General features: G+C 41.3%; 1 protein-coding gene across 1 annotated transcript; it reads left to right on the top strand.

The window, feature by feature from the left end:
- The first annotated feature begins 1,147 nt into the window (after positions 1–1,147).
- STX12 (syntaxin 12) lies at positions 1,148–16,326 on the top strand. The gene is made up of 9 exons (XM_075264448.1): positions 1,148–1,308; positions 2,963–3,032; positions 3,120–3,219; positions 3,307–3,444; positions 7,098–7,141; positions 9,318–9,423; positions 9,562–9,634; positions 9,790–9,872; positions 15,672–16,326. The coding sequence occupies exons 1-9, from the start codon at positions 1,212–1,214 to the stop codon at positions 15,765–15,767; spliced, it is 807 nt and encodes a 268-aa protein (XP_075120549.1). The 5' UTR covers positions 1,148–1,211; the 3' UTR covers positions 15,768–16,326.
- Positions 16,327–17,530: the final 1,204 nt, after the last annotated feature.

Genomic DNA, 17,530 nt, shown 5'->3' with positions numbered 1-17,530 from the left:
CTTTTTATCATTAACATGTTGGAATAGCCTTAAGAAAGGCTATTCTTCTCCTACCTTTCGTTGTCTTCTCTGCGCCGCCGTTTGCCTAAAATCCTGTTTTTTGGCCCCAGCGCTCAAACAGTAATGGGGGCATCCCCAATGCTGCTAGAGAACTCTCCAGCGCCACCTCCATCTTCTTCTGGAATGAGGTCTTCACCGCGTCTTCTGGCGGTGGCTTGTAACTTCTAAGGCCTCGGGCCTAGGGCAAAGCCGATTGTGCATGGTCACGGCCACAAGAAAAATGGCCGCTTACACAGTATTGTAAGCGGCCATTTTCTCGTGACTGTCGGACATACGCAGTCAGCTTTGCCCTAGGCCTAGAAGTTACAAGCCACTGCCAGATGACGCGGTGAAGACCTCATTCCAGAAGAAGATGGAGGCGGCGCTGGAGAGTTCTCTAGCAGCATTGGGGATGCCCCCATTGCTGTTTGAGCACAGGGGCCTGCCCCCAGTGCTGCGAGAGAACTCATTTACACATCAACAAAAAACAGGATTTTAGGCGAACCGCTCGGCAGAGAAGACAACGAAAGACAGGAGAAGAATAGCCTTTCTTAAGGCTATTCCAACGTGTTAACGATAAAAAGTGATTGAATGATAAGATCCCTTTAAAAAAAAAATCAATCTTTGTCTGGAACTCAAAAACTGGCTGTGGTGGGATGGGGTTAATGGACATGTGAACAGGTTTGAAGAACCCAAATTCACATGAAAGGAAAGCAGCAAGTCTTCACATTATAAATTTCGGCATACTGAAAACCTTGCATAAGGCCACTTTAACACAGTCAGTGTTTGGTCAGTATTTTGCACTAGAATTTGTAAGTCAAAACCAGAACTGGGACAGGCATGTACCTCTTCCATGGTTTAAATATCAAACACTGGTGCAAAATACTGACCGTGTGAAGGGACCCTTAGCCAATACCGCAACTATTAGTAATGCTGATAACTCCAGAGAACTGCAAGTCTGAACAGCCAAGTAGTCATACAGTACGAAGGCCTAATCAGCTGATCCATAGCCACGCCTACTGCTACATCACGGCACGTCCCGAAACAGCGGATGGTGATTGGCCACGCCTTACCCTGACGTCATCTCACCCTCGGGCGTTGTTGTGCGGCTGCGCATTATTCCTGTGACCGGCACGGTAGACAGAGAAGATCCAGGCCAAGCAGATAGCATCATGTCCGGCCAGTGGCCACACAACTCAGCCCGGGGGCGAGACTTTAATGGCATCATCCAGACATGCAGTGGCAATATCCAGAGGATCACCAACAACAGTGAGTACAGCGGGAGCGTTGTCTTGGTGACAGCTGGGATGGGCGGTCTTATGATCTGTCACCGGGCCTGGGAATCTCCGGGCTTGTACCTATGTCATAGGGCCAATACACCGGCCTCACGTGTGACTGCTGTAAAGGATGACCGTGTACTCTAGGGAAGCCTGTGTACATAGTTTTAGCTGCCGCCTGGGTGTCCACACCTATAGGGTCAGGAAGTGATACAGGAAAGCTCCACATCCCAACTGCTATCAGCTTCCATGATACATGTGTAATATATATATATCCATAGCTATAGCTATATCTTATATGTGCTGTATATGATATTATCTACAGCCCATTCATTGTTTCACTGGTGGTGAATCTTGTGATCAGTCCCAATTAAAGGGATGGATCCTGTGATCATAATAGTAGTCCTGTGCTAGTAGTGCGCATGAAGAACAAGGCTTTGTTTATGATGGAAAATGTCTGACCTACAAATGACCACTGTTCCTGTAATGCTCTGCTAGCGGCAGAAATCAGATAACCTTCACCAGCCGTAGAGCCGCATGAATGTGTGAAGGTGGACAACACACCTGTTTTCATATTTGTCACCTCTCCTCACATGTCAGATAGTGAGAACTTGTATTCCACCTGAAATAATTCTGGAGAAACTTTTCTCAGTGCTATAAGCTGTAACATCCCTCTGTTATTCCTCCTTGAGATGCTAAAATAAATTGACAACTAGGTGTTACCATTGCTCTTGTTAGTAGGGTGTGTCCGTGCAGTCTGATATGGTCAGGTCTGTTTGGGTAGTATAGGGACACTCCTACAACAGATGGCATACACATTAGATTAACATTGGTGACATTTAGATATCCATGTTTGGCAAGATCATTGTACAACTTGCACTTTTTTTTTTTTTCTCTTAACTAAATGCTCTCCTGATCTAGCAGTTTATTTGTTAATGTTGATGGTGGTTTTTTTGTGAACGGATTCATATGAACAATTCCATCATAAGTTGGATAGCTGCATGGCGCACCTCCAAAGTTTGGGTATGACCAGCTTAACACAGACTTTTCTTTTGTAATGTAATGTAGAGTTTTAAGAAAAGCTGCTCCAGAATTCTATAAATTCTGGGGAGTACAAGTAGTTATTGATGACAAATACTCTGATGTGTCGGGAGAGCCATCATGTGATGACCATCAGCAGTTGCTTTTACCATTGAAATCAATCTACTTCCTGCCATCTCGCCATTGATTATGAAAATTCCTATAAGTGCTGACCGGAGAAAACTAAGCTCCAGGTACAGTGGTAAAAAATGACCATTTATTTCAGGGAGAAATGTATGGATGGCTGCCTGTGGGTATTTATCCTAGAGACCAGTGCTAGTCACCGAGGATAGGTCATTACTTTCTGATTTGTGGGGTTTTGACACCCCCAACAATTAGCTTTTCTCATCAGGCGTCTGAGTAAATGAGAACTGATCTGCAGTAACCTACATGGTGAATAAAACCATCTGCCTTCAGCTCCTTCCACTGTGTTTGCAGCAGTTTAGAATGGCTGCTCACCCTATCATAAGGCAAATCCTGGAAAAACCCCTTTAACTTGTGCTTGATTTGCTTTCTTGTATTTTAGCTTGTCCTATTTTAAAGTGTGTTCTTTTTAATCTTTTTAGCTGCTCAGATTCGGACCTTGTTAAATCAGCTTGGAACTAGTAAAGATTCTAGTAAACTCCAACAGAACCTGTAAGTTGTAGGTCCTGCTTATGATTTCCTTAAGTGTGCATCTCTCATAAAATATTAAGGTTTAATTCCTATTTTTCCCATTTGCAGTCAACAGATTCAGCATTCCACTAATGTTTTGGCCAAGGAAACCAACACTTACTTGAAAGATCTTGCTTCCGTTCCCACTCCATTGTCTCCCACAGAGCAGGTAACCTTCTCGTATTATTAAACTTACAATATAATAAATACTACGTGAATTAAGACCATATCAATTCTTTATCATCCTTTCTTTTAGCGTCAGCAAAAACTGCAGAAGGAGCGTCTTATGAATGATTTTTCTGCTGCATTGAACCATTTCCAAGCTGTCCAGAGACAAGTGTCACAAAAGGAGAAAGAGACAGTTGCACGTGCCAGAGCTGGGTCCCGTCTGTCTGTAAGTTCAGTCCAGTATTTGTCTTGGGAAATCCCTTGTTTAATGTACTGCATGTAAGACTTAAGGGGGTTGTCCGGGATAAAATTAAATTCTACCTATAAACTAAACTCCCTCCCCCCACCTAACTTCTAATATACATCAATTAAAAAACAAACAAAAAAAAAACCCAGTACTTCCCTTCCTCCCCCCCCCCCCCATCCCTATCAATACTTGCGTCTCTTCTTGTTTCCGGAATGGGACCTCTTCTCCTCGAGCGAGAACTGAAAGATGAGTTGTAGACATGCGCAGTAGAGATGGCAATCCATCTCTACTGCACGTCTCACAGTTACTTTCAGGCTGTGCACAGGGAAGAGGAGTAGGCTCCCACATTGGAAGCTAAGTAAGTTTGATGCTATGGGATGGGGGCTATCAGTGGTCAGGATAGCTAGCTTAGCTAGGGCGGGATAGTTTAGTGTAGTTTAGCTAGGGAGACAAGCAGGGGAGTGTAACACAGTGAGAGAGGAGGAGCAGTGACATGAAGGTAGCGGCACAGGTACACAGGAGGTTACATAGTAGGAAACTACACATGTAAACAAATGCAGAACATACCAGACACTGAGAAATCACTTAAAACACTGCTAAAAGTATATGGGTGCACTTTTAACCCATTAATAACACTAACAGACTTTTAAATAAAAGAAAAAATATTTTACCCGGAAGACCCTTTTATGGTGTTTAAAGAAGTTGAATATTGATTGAAATCCTTAGGATGTCTTACCGTATATACTCGAGTATAAGCCGACTTTTTCAGCACATTTTTCATGTTGAAAAAGCTCTCCTCGGCTTATACACGAGTCAGGGTCCACGGAGCACAGAAAACTGGAAGGGGGAGGTCCTTTAGTGCTACTGCTCTGTGATTGGCTTGTTATGAGGTCATGTAACTGTAATGTCATCAAAGGTCCTGTAGCCACTGGTATGTAACATCTGCAGATAAGGTTGAGTCTAAATCCTAGTAGCTCCGCCCACACCAGATCCGATCACATGGTCATGACATCATCAGAGGTCCTTTAGCACACTAGGATTTAGCATCTACCCTGCAGATGAGTGGCCAGGATTCATTGTGTCTTATGGAAGATGTCTGTTGTATGGAGGAGAGGAAGCTACAGTAACGTGACACACACAGGGACCTTCCTTTAGTTACTCTGCCTATTAATGTCAGGCATTTGGGGTTATTCATTTAGTTTCAGTAACTCCATGTGCCTCACATTAATAACAGTTAACTCCATCATGTCCCTCATATTAACCCCCTGTGTGCCCCATATAAGGGTTACTAATATGTGAGACACATGAGGGTACTAATGAAGGACCTTAATTATGAAGATACCTAATTATTACCTCCATATGTCCCACATATCAGTAACTCTTATGTGAGACACACAGGCGGTTAATGTGAGGGACATGATGGGGTTAACTGCTATTACCATGATCCCCATGGAGTTACTAAGCAGCAATGCACATGACCAGACTTTTTATCTGCAATGGTGGATTTCCCCCCCTCGGCTTATACTCAAGTCAATAAGTTTTCCCCAGTTTTTTTTGTGGTAAAATTAGGGGTCTCGGCTTATATTCGAGTCAGCTTATACTCGAATATATACGGTATAGGTCCTTAGATGGGACCCAAATCTTTGACATATTTGACAAAAATGTTTGAGAATGGAAAATCCCTTTAAGGTACAATGTTAGCTCCCCTGTAACAGTATCCAAATTTTTTGTCACTTACAAGTGCTTTCCATTGTTACGCCCCATTTTAGGGCTCTGAGACTAAATCAAAGGGGGACAGAAACTAGGAGGAATCATTCTCAAAATCGGTGACAAATTCCACCATGTGAACAAGGCCTTAGAGAGCTGAAAATGTATACAGAAAGATATGGTTAACAAACCCTATTGCAGTTGTTGAATGTTCTGTCAGCCTCCTGCTCATGGCAACAGGAAGAGAAAATCATTGAAGGCTATTCACGACTTTTCCTTCAATGTTTGGGCAGTGAGGGTGAACTAGGGCTGGTGGTGTCACAACTTACAGGGTTATTCTAGTTTTTATTTTTTTAGAATGGGATATTGTAAAACTTTATGCATTTACATGCAAACTCTATACTAATATACATTTTATTTAAAATTCCACTCACATACATGTATCATATTATCACAGACGTCTTTCTGCACAATGGTATAGTCTATGAATCAGTCTTGTGTAATACATCCATGGGCCAACGTGGTTTTGGTTATGTGACACGTCATGTGAGCCTTAGCTTTTAGTACGCAACATACATGTGTTTGGTTAGCACACAAGACATGTCCATAAAAAAAAAATAAAAAAAATAAAAAAATAGGACTAATGGTGGAATCCTGTCTTTATTATAAACACTTGACTGATATATGTTTAGTCCTATCCAGTTTTCTCATTTCCATTTTTGTGCACTGAATAAATAAAGATTTGAGCAAAATTTTAACCCCTTCCCAACATCCACCGTGACAGTACGTTGCAGAAACGCAGCATTTTTTATTGCAGATCTTGTTGCGGTCTTTTGAGCTCAAGTCAGGAGTGGCTTGAAAAGTAATGGAAACCTCTGAGCCTAGTTGGGCAGCGCAATTGTAAAAAAAGATGTCCATGTTCTAATAAATTCAGTGATCTGGACCATAATAAAGATCAGCATTGTCATAGTGCAGTTACTGCACTAGATATGTGTCCTTACCATATAGAAAAGGGTCCTCCAGCACACAGATTATTAGACTTGCAGACTACAGTCAAGTTACATGGAGGAGGCTGCTTCCAGCTAGTCAACTGATTTAATCGCTCATTTGGTGGAGTTAGAAGGTCTTACTTGAAAAACATAGCAGTATCAAAAGAGCTATCTTATTGTATAGTGACAGTAGCTATCTGTGTGTGCTATCTTCTCCTCACCCTCCCCTCTTAACAGACTTATATGTAGAGAGTAACTGCCTGAAAATTGGAGAACAAGACTTATTTATAAGATATATTCCAAAGTTTCTAATATTCACCTGTACTATTTATTTATTTATGTAAAGTTGTTTGTAACTGGAGGTGCACTTTAAAGAGGACCTTTCACCACCTCCAACAAGTCCATCTCTTTACATCAACTAGTAGGCGCTGCTCTGCTGATTCTGGTACAGTCGGAAATCTTTCTCTAGCTCCCACCATTTCTAAGCAATCAATGCTGTTAGTTGGTGCCTGATATGCTATTTAAGTACTGTCAGGAGGGTGGTGTCAGGTAGGAGCAGACAAGGGGTGTGATTCTAAGCTCTGATACTGGCTCCCTCTGATTGCGCCCCTCCTCTCTGACATTACATAGTTTAAATAGAACATCCGGCATCAGAGTATCTGGGTTTATTACTTGGGAATGGTAGGGGGCTAGAGAGATAATTCTAACTGTGCTGGAATCAATGGAGTAGCGCCTGTTCACAGATGTTAAGGAATTGAATTGGTGGAGGTGGTGAAAGGGCCTCTTTAAGTGAATTTCTTATTTAATAATATCGGTAGATGCCATATGTGCCTAGGAAAACCATTGCCACAGCATTCTTAATCTATTATTAGTTGTATTTCTATAGTGTGAAACTTCCCTTTGACTTATTTTTTGTTTTTTCTACTTTTTACTTAGAATGATGAAAGGCATAAGGAAGAACCACTTGTTTCATTTGACAAGTAAGTGCAGAACACAAGACTTTCTGTGTAAAGAGCAGACGTTAATAGAGGAAATCTTAAAGTGGGACAAGTTCATAATACTAGATATAAACTCTAAAATAAGTAGAGTTCCATGGCCTTAACACCACTCCAGTGTTCAATCCCAAGATGTCTTCTTGGGGGTCAAACTTAAATTTTAAATTTTGGGCTGCAGCTACATAGTAATTCTGACCATGACTGCTTTTGCCAAACCAAAGATTGCCAAGTCAAGTTCCATTTGTACGCTGCCCTTCCCACTTTCTAAAAGGGGGCATGGTGTCGGCATTGACATCAGCCCAGATTCAAAAAAAATTATGCCAGTTTTCCGTAGACTGGCACTTTTAATTGTGGTCTTGATAGATCTTACCCACATCATGTAACTTTGGTTCTACTCAAGTAATTTATACAGTGGGGCAAAAAAGTATTTAGTCAGTCACCAATAGTGCAAGTTCCACCACTTAAAAAGATGAGGCGTCTGTAATTTACATCATAGGTAGACCTCAACTATGAGAGACAAAATGAGAAAACAAATCCAGAAAATCACATTGTCTGATTTTGTAAGAATTTATTTGCAAATTATGGTGGAAAATAAGTATTTGGTCAGTAACAAAATTTCATCTCAATACTTTGTTATATATCCTTTGTTGGCAATGACAGAGGTCAAACGTTTTCTGTAAGTCTTCACAAGGTTGGCACACACTGTTGTTGGTATGTTGGCCCATTCCTCCATGCAGATCTCCTCTAGAGCAGTGATGTTTTGGGGCTGTCGCTTGGCAACACGGACTTTCAACTCCCTCCAAAGGTTTTCTATAGGGTTGAGATCTGGAGACTGGCTAGGCCACTCCAGGACCTTGAAATGCTTCTTACAAAGCCACTCCTTCTTTTCCCTGGCGGTGTGCTTTGGATCATTGTCATGTTGAAAGACCCAGCCACGTTTCATCTTCAATGCCCTTGCTGATGGAAGGAGGTTTGCACTCAAAATCTCACGATACATGGCCCCATTCATTCTTTCATGTACCCGGATCAGTCGTCCTGGCCCCTTTGCAGAGAAACAGCCCCAAAGCATGATGTTTCCACCCCCATGCTTTACAGTAGGTATGGTGTTTGATGGATGCAACTCAGTATTCTTTTTCCTCCAAACACGAAAAGTTGTGTTTCTACCAAACAGTTCCAGTTTGGTTTCATCAGACCATAGGACATTCTCCCAATACTCTTCTGGATCATCCAAACGCTCTCTAGCAAACTTCAGACGGGCCCGGACATGTACTGGCTTAAGCAGTGGGACACGTCTGGCACTGCAGGATCTGAGTCCCTGGCGGCATAGTGTGTTACTGATGGTAGGCTTTGTTACATTGGTCCCAGCTCTCTGCAGTTCATTCACTAGGTCCCCCCGCGTGGTTCTGGGATTTTTGCTCACCGTTCTTGTGATCATTTTGACCCCATGGGGTGAGATTTTGCGTGGAGCCCCAGATCGAGGGAGATTATCAGTGGTCTTGTATGTCTTCCATTTTCTAATTATTGCTCCCACAGTTGATTTCTTCAATCCAAGCTGGTTGCCTATTGCAGATTCAGTCTTCCCAGCCTGGTGCAGGGCTACAATTTTGTTTCTGGTGTCCTTTAACAGCTCTTTGGTCTTCACCATAGTGGAGTTTGGAGTCTGACTGTTTGAGGGTGTGCACAGGTGTCTTTTTATACTGAGAACAAATTTAAACAGGTGCCATTACTACAGGTAATGAGTGGAGGAAAGAGGAGACTCTTAAAGAAGAAGTTACAGGTCTGTGAGAGCCAGAAATCTTGATTGTTTGTAGGTGACCAAATACTTATTTTCCACCATAATTTGCAAATAAATTCTTACAAAATCAGACAATGTGATTTTCTGGATTTGTTTTCTCATTTTGTCTCTCATAGTTGAGGTCTACCTATGATGTAAATTACAGACGCCTCTCATCTTTTTAAGTGGTGGAACTTGCTCTATTGGTGACTGACTAAATACTTTTTTGCCCCACTGTACCTAGTCTTGACAGAAATAGATCTCTATGTGTGTGAAAGAGATATTTTATATAGAATCACACATACATGTACAACGTCATATCATATACTAACATATTCTGTTATATACAAACATATGCTTTGATTTTGGGTTTTTTTTTGTTTACAGTAATGAAGAGTGGAACCAGATGCAAAACCAAGTGGAAGATCTTGGAATCACAGAGCAGGACTTGGAACTGATAAAAGAGAGAGAGAGTGCCATCCAGAAATTAGAGGTGAAATGCTATTACATGCCTACGTTACCAAATAAATATTGTTCAGTTTCATTAAACTATTGTTACTTTAATGTGTAAGATTTTCTGTAAATGTAGCTATAGATACCATACAGTAATACTTTTTCTTCCTTCCTTCAGGCAGATATCCTTGATGTGAATCAGATTTTTAAAGACTTGGCAGTAATGATCCATGACCAAGGAGAGATGATAGGTGAAAAAAGAATTTGATTATATTTTCTTGGCAAACCTTTAATGAGTTTGTTTATTTCATTAGCATGTGATATGGGAAGTTGACTTTTTTAGGATTAAAATGATTAATTGGATGAATTATCTGAAAATCTAATATGTAATCTTTTTAACATACAGATAGTATAGAAGCTAATGTTGAAAGTGCAGAAGTTCATGTAGAAAGAGGTACAGAGCAGTTACAGAGAGCGGCGTATTACCAGGTAAGCTCCAGAAGCTGCAGTCCTTTCGAAAGACTGCATAGTTCCTCTATCTAATTTTCTAATACATTCTACTGCTATATATATATATATATATATATATATATATATATATATATATATATATATATATATAATATTATAAAGGTGAAAGTTTGTGAGTTTGGATGTTTGTGAGTTTGTGTGTTTGGATGTTTGTTCCTTAATCACGCAAAGCCCGCTCCACCGATTTGGCTGAAATTTTCCACAAACATAGTCACTACACTCGATTGCGCAATAGGCTACTTTTCGTCACAATAGCGCACATACGTTTTTCCCAGGACCCCCACAAAACCCAAACTCACATCACTATTTCTGCAATCTCACACACTTTGGACCATAGCAAGCCACAAAATTCATATTACCCTCTACAGCAGAGGTCAGCATGCCAAGTGTGGCACTCCTGCCATATTTCACTGGCACACCAGCAGCCCAGGACCTGCAAGAGTTAAATGAAGTCCGAGTCTCTTCAGTGGGCTGCTAGAGCTCAAGCGTAAGGACACTTCCCTTTGAGAGGGGTGCAGGAAACCCAGGGGGTGGAGCTTAATCGCTCAGGTCTGTGCCTGCTATAGTGGTCTGCATCCTGCTAACATTCCCTGAGGAGAAGAGGAAGCTACTAGCAAAGTGACACTGAAAAACACACAGGTACATAATAATAATAATAAATTTTATTTATATAGCGCCAACATATTCCGCAGCGCTGTACAATTTGTAGGGTTCAAATACAGACAGAAAGATACATTACAAAGAAAGTCATTTCACACAATGGGACTGAGGGCCCTGCTCGCAAGAGCTTACAATCTATAGGTCATCAATATCAGATTGGTGAGGGTCTGAATAAAGAACCATCTTGGATCAGCTGATTGAAAGCGCTGCTGTGTGTAGACAAGTGCTGTGGCCTCTTCATTGCTTATAGTGACCGTTTTACGTATTACAGCTCAGTCCCTTTAGTTTATATGGGATTGAGCTACAGCATGGCCATGTGACAGATGAATGTGATGCCACTGGCCTAAGGAGAGGAAATGGAGCCACCTAAGCACCTCAAACTCTTGAAACAGCTGATCTGTGGGGGTCCTTGGCATCAGAATTTACTGATCAAATATTGATGCTGTATCCTAAGGAGAGGTCATCAATGTCTCCTTTAAGCATTGGTGGTTTTTGCTTCTATTCTATTCTATTGATCTATTTGGAATGCTTTTAGTTGTCTTTTATACATGGTGTAAATATATAAAACATGTTAAAGCAAAGAGTATTGTGGTAGAATTCACAGTAGGAGACACCATGTGTATACCGTATTTTTCGGACTATAAGACGCACCTAGGTTTTAGAGGAGGAAAATAGGGAAAAAAAAATTTGAAGCAAAAACTGGTAAAATATTTAATATATGGGAGTTGTAGTTTTGTAACAGCTGCAAGGCCACATTGACAGGTGACCCTGCAGCTGTACGGGGATGCATAGAGTGTTTTTTTTTTTGCGGGGCCAGAAGTACTTTTTAGTTATACCATTTTGGGGAATATCTATTTCTTAGATCACCTTGTATTGAAAAAAAACCCGGTGGTTTATGATATATGATTTTCTACATATATATATATATATATATATATATTTTATTTTTTTTTTCTAGGGACAGGAGGTGATTTAGAACTTTTATTTCATATTTTTATTATATATTTTTAAAGCTTTTTTTTTTTTTACTATTTTATTCCCCCCCCCCCCCCCTCCCTACTAATATATAGCCGTGACAGGCCTGGGAGCTTTCACTAGGCTCCCGGCTCTCACCCAAACAGGTCGGCTCTTGCGATATCGCCGCGCAGGAGCCGGCCTGCAACTTTACAGGTACGGGGCCAGTGGGGACCGGCCCCGGGGGAGAAGGGGCCGCCGATACTGACCCGGCATCCGCTGTACTAGAGAGGCGGATGCCGGCAAGGGATAGACGCTATCACAGGTCCCGGGGCCTGAGACATCGCTACAGGTGCCGGGGCCTGAGACATCGCTGCGCTCCTCTGCCCTGCATGAAGCCAGCGGCGGGGGGACAGAGGAGCAGAATAGCATCACTCCTCCCGCTGCTGGCTTCATGCAGGGCAGAGGAGCGCAACGATGTCTCAGGCCCCGGCACCTGTGCCGGTGTCTATCACTTGCCGGCTTCCGCCTCTCTATTACAGCGGATGCCAGGCGCCACATTCAGACTATAAGACACACCCTTCTTTTCCCCCCAAATTTTCTTATAGTCTTATAGTCCGGAAAATACGGTAAATGCCTTATCAGCACTCATATGCATGGATGATGTATGTTCTCTCCCATGTATGTTGGGGGTCTTCAGTTTCCTCCAGTACACTAAAACTATTGGTAGGTTTAAGGTTTTCCAATGAAATAGACCCCAGTGTGTGACTTGAGGTAAGGAAAGTAAATAGGGGACAGGGACTGATGTAACCTCTGTACAGTGCTAAGGAATATGCAGGCGCTATATAAGCAACAACAAACAAGTTAACAGAAATGCAAAACTGTTGTATTAAAAGCCTGTCTAGCTGCACAGTCCTGCATGGACTAAGTGACAATGGCACTCATGATGTAAACTAAAATACTGAGCTTTGCGTATACTGCATGAAGCTCTATGCTTTATTATTCTAGAATATTCCTCATACAGATGTTGAAACAAATCAGCATTGCAAAATAGAAAATGATGTTGATCTTTGGAATAACACACACCCATATGTATATAAGTGTACAATGTACAGAATCACAGGACTGGGTGTTCCCACATTTATAAATACTATTAGGCATTACAAATTGATTTCATACATGCTATCAGGGGTGTAACTATGATTACTGTTCTCATTAATGTCCGGCATTTGGAGTTATTAGTTTAGTCTTAGTAACTCCATGTGCCTCACATTAATAGGAATAAACCCCATCATGTCCCTCATATTAACCCCTGTGTGCCTCACATTAGGAATAAACCCCATCATGTCCCTCATATTAACCCCTGTGTGCCTCATATAAGGGTTACTAATAAACCTCAATAATGAAGATACTTAACTATTACCTCCAAGTCTCTCACATATCAGTAACTCTTACACAAGGGTTAATGTGAGGGACATGATGGGGTTAATTGCTATTACTAAGAGGCGCATGGAGTTACTAAACTGTCATGCACAGGGCCAGACTTTATGTGGCTGCTCGAGAGTATCCTGTGCCCAAAACTTACATGTACTGGCGGAAAATAACAAATCATACAATGTCGTATATTGAAGTATATTAACCTGAAATACCTCTATCCCAAAGACACTATGTACAGTTTATACCAACACCGTATAGCAGCTGAAATACAAATTACATTCAACACAAAAGTCTCATGTGCTCTCAGAATTATAGCAAAAACAAGATACACGGCTAAGTGAGATTCTTGCCCTGCGAACTATGGAGACCCTGGTGGCTGAGCTCCACCAAGACGAAACCAAACATCAGCAGACTTGGCTCCTTTGGAACCATTTCAATTATTCTGCCGATTTCCGCTCCCTCTTCCCTTCTGTGTCCCCTGTGTAGTGTCCCCTTGTGCTGTCTGTTCGTATATTTTTCTGTTTGCTTTATCTGGCAATAGATATTCCGATGTTTTCTAGGTTTATATATCTGTTTTTTGTTTCGGAACTCTGCTGCGACAGAGCGTTTCTTTGTCCCTTGCACCCTTACCTCCCCCTTCCTACCCCCCTTTCCTCGTCCCCCGAATTTTGCCGTTGTTTAATATTTCTTTACACCACCCTGGCCCCCCTTCCCCTTTTCTCTCCCCTCCCCCTTCTGGTTTTGTAAAAATTGTAAAACTTTCAATAAACTTTTAATGTTGAAAAACAAGATACACAGTTACATTTCATATCCCATACCTTATACACAGTACAAAAACCTTACCCGCGCCTGTATATACCCACTTCTACAATCACCGCAGACGGAGTCGCGGGTGCCAGCGAGTGTGTATGTGTGTATATATATATATATATATATATATATATATATATATATATATATATATATAGATATATAGTTATTTTTTTTTCTTTGTTAAAAGCAAGGGGACAGAGGCTGAGTGTACTTTAAGTAGCAGCTTATTTTATTATTTACTTTGCTTACTTCTATAGTGCCAACATACAGGTAGTCCTCGGGTTCCGACGGTCTCGGGTTCCGACGTTTCGTGGTTACGACAGCTCCCTTGTAACAGAAAACTGCCAGCACTCCCAGCTAGCAAGGACTAGCCTGCGGAAAATCAATGCTGGCAGCTTGCTGTTACAAGTGAGCTTGTAAAATAAAACCCTGAAACAGAATGTGAAACTTACCGTACGGTGCAGGGTAGGCGGGCGGGCATTCAGGACTCCTCTTCCTCCGATGTCCTGACCACTTCCTCCGGCGCTCGCGAACTGTTAATGGCCAGGGCACATGCGCAGTATCATGATGCTTCTATTACGGCTACTGCGCATGCGCCCAGGCCATTATCAGCTTGCGAGCGCCGGAGGAGGAGGACGGAACATCGGAGGAAGAGGAGGCCTGAATGCCCGCCCGCCCACCCTGCACCGTACGGTAAGTTTCACATTCTGTTTCAGGGTTTTATTTTAAAGGGGGGGGGGGTTGATCCGTTCCTACGCGGCGTCGGTATGGTAGGTTTCCGACTTACGTCGAAATTCGGTTTACGACGCCGCAAGAACGGATCAACGTCGTAAGTCGAGGACTACCTGTATTCTGCTTATGTTAAAGCTGTGGATTCAGCTTCATGAGGCTGGTTTTTAAGTTTTTTTTTTTTTTTTTTTTTTTTTTTTTTTTTTTTTTTTTCCTTTGATGTGAAGAATTGCTGTTCAAAAAAAATGCAGTCAGGCATTATGGGTTACTCAGAAATTACAAATAACATTACATTGATAGTGGTTTTTTTTTTTTTTTTTATGGACAATTCTAGTTCCAGAGCAGTTAGTGTTTTTCACAATTGTATCAAGGGGTGTTAGGGTAAATATTAGAAAAATAATCACCAATCTTACTTTTTATTTATAAAACAGGCTGTAACGTTCTCCTTAGGCACCCTCTAATTGAGCTGTTACTAGGGAAAGTCCGTACACAGTTGTATTATGAATATGATGCAGAGCTGAATCATTTATCAAAGAGGGGATGGTCACTTTAAATGGCTGTATCTTCGGTTTTACACCACCATATGATGCCAAGATTGAACAGAACCTGAGATATCGCTAGTTAAAAACACAGTTGGGAACTTCAGCTTAATATGTAGCAGTTCATGCCGCATATAAAATCACATTCCCGATTGAGTTTTAACTAGCGATATCTTTAATTATTTTAAGCTAGTACTTCAGTCTTGACCGCATATGAGAATCTCTGCTTTCTTATGATGCCAGAACCCTTTTTCTAGGTAAAATCAACAATGCTATTTGAAGTGACCTGCCCTCCCTTCGTCTCCCCCCCCCCCCCCCCCCTTCATGGTAAATGCATCAGCTCTATGTACATAGAGTACATGCATTCAGACTGAATCGCCCTGGCAATGCTTATAGAACTGCTAGTGGGAAACTTACAGTTTTTCTACTGAAAGGAAGTTTAATAGATTAATAAAGTATAGCATAAAAAATAAATAATATGGGAGTTACACTTTAAAATCTGCTCAACTGCTTGGCTATAAGAGCCATGTAAGTGATTGGCAATGCTTGACCTTGGTAGTTGTTTTGTAAAACTTTGCAGTGTATGATGAATAACTCCTATTTTTGCTTTTATTTCTTCCCTTAGAAAAAATCACGGAAGAAGATTTGCATCCTAACCCTTGTCCTTGCTATTGTAGCAGCCATTCTTGCTATTATTATATGGTGGTCTGTGAAGTCCTGATCCATATGTCTTATCTTGTCCTGTTGCAGGAGGGCCCAAGTCTTTTGATCATGTCTCCCACCTAGCTGTAAATATTGACTTCTTAATGTGCAAAAAGTCCTGCAAAAATAAATGTTAAGATGTAGAGGTGGGATGCAGAAAGTCTAGAATCTATTGAACAGTATGAAGGTTGTGGTTTAAGAGTAGAATTACATAACCGAGGATAACTAGTTATTTATCTATGCAGCTGACATACAGATGAACCACGTGAAGCTTCACATTGAGGATTTTTACAGCGCACTATAGCACATTTTGACTTATGTCTTTCTAATCGACACTACATTGACCTTTCATTCAGCTGCTTTTACATCTGGGCTGTCGACCAGCCCTTTGTAGATACTGTCTTACCTATTAACCATTGTTAATCTGCACAAGTACCCCCAACCTTTTTTCATTTTGGTGCCTGCCCTTAGGCTGTATATAAACTATAATAGCTTTTTTCTGTGTTTAGAATAACACCACTTTTAGGGTGCATTCACACTGAGTAAACGCTAGCTTATTCTGAACGTAAAACACGTTCAGAATAAGCGGCGTCTAAAGCAGCTCCATTCATTTCTATGGGAGCGGGGATACGAGCGCTCCCCATAGAAATGAATGGGCTGCTTCTTTCACTCCGTGCAGTCCCATTGAAGTGAATGGGGAGTGCCGGCGTATACGGCAAGCTCTGCTCATGCCGGAGCGTACACGCCGGCACTCCCCATTCACTTCAATGGGACTGCACGGAGTGAAAGAAGCAGCCCATTCATTTCTATGGGGAGCGCTCGTATCCCCGCTCCCATAGAAATGAATGGAGCTGCTTTAGACGCCGCTTATTCTGAACGTGTTTTACGTTCAGAATAAGCTAGCGTTTACTCAGTGTGAATGCACCCTTAGTCTAGTATCAGTAGTGAATAAAAGGAATCCTGCAATATTTTCTACTCATTGGACAATTTATGAGGTGTGTGCTGTGTATAAACATTAATATACTAAATTCTTGTATATACTTTCTCATGTTAACTTTCTTTCTACTTTTTGATGTTGATGGGCCATATAGAAGAGTAGTAGTAATATAAGTTAAAAAATAAAAAATAATAAACCGGCAAATACCCTCTGTATTGTCTTCACTTAGTTTGTTTTGTGTGTTGTGGATAAAGCGGCTGCTTCAGCATCAATATGCTTCAAAAGTAAAGTTGACCTAACACACACAAGTTGTCCATACACATCAGACAAAAGTGTGCCAAATTCAATGTCATTGACCAGCAGATGTTGGGAGGGCAATAAGAGTGAGCTTGTTGATCTTCACATTGGATCATAAATCGTCATGCAAGATTTTATTTCTGTGAAGAAGTAAAAAAAAAATCACAATTCTGCAATATGAAAGAATCCATTTTGTCTCCACCATATTTAACATATAGTTTATGGAACCAGGGTACTGGGAGGCAGCTCTTTCATCCCCCACATTAATGTAAGCATGGTTTCTGTCACCCAAACAACTGCTTACTGGTTTTGCGTCTACTGTTCAGCTGCTTATATCATTCCTATCTGTTGTAGGGGAGATCTACATAAAAAAAAATTCTCATATGTATGCCACGAAAACACTCTTATAGAATGATGTTGCCCTTCAGTTTCTGTTACAGCTAGTAAAAGTAGTGTGTGGCTGGTCATTTTGCAGTGTCAATTTCAATGAATAGATGACCATGAAAATACATGGTTGTGTAATCCACCAGACCACAGGCAGCCATGTA

Source organism: Leptodactylus fuscus, chromosome 2 (assembly GCF_031893055.1).
Source record: "Leptodactylus fuscus isolate aLepFus1 chromosome 2, aLepFus1.hap2, whole genome shotgun sequence".
In the NCBI taxonomy this organism is placed as follows: Eukaryota; Metazoa; Chordata; class Amphibia; order Anura; family Leptodactylidae; genus Leptodactylus; species Leptodactylus fuscus.
This window is presented reverse-complemented; position numbering and strand designations above follow the sequence as displayed.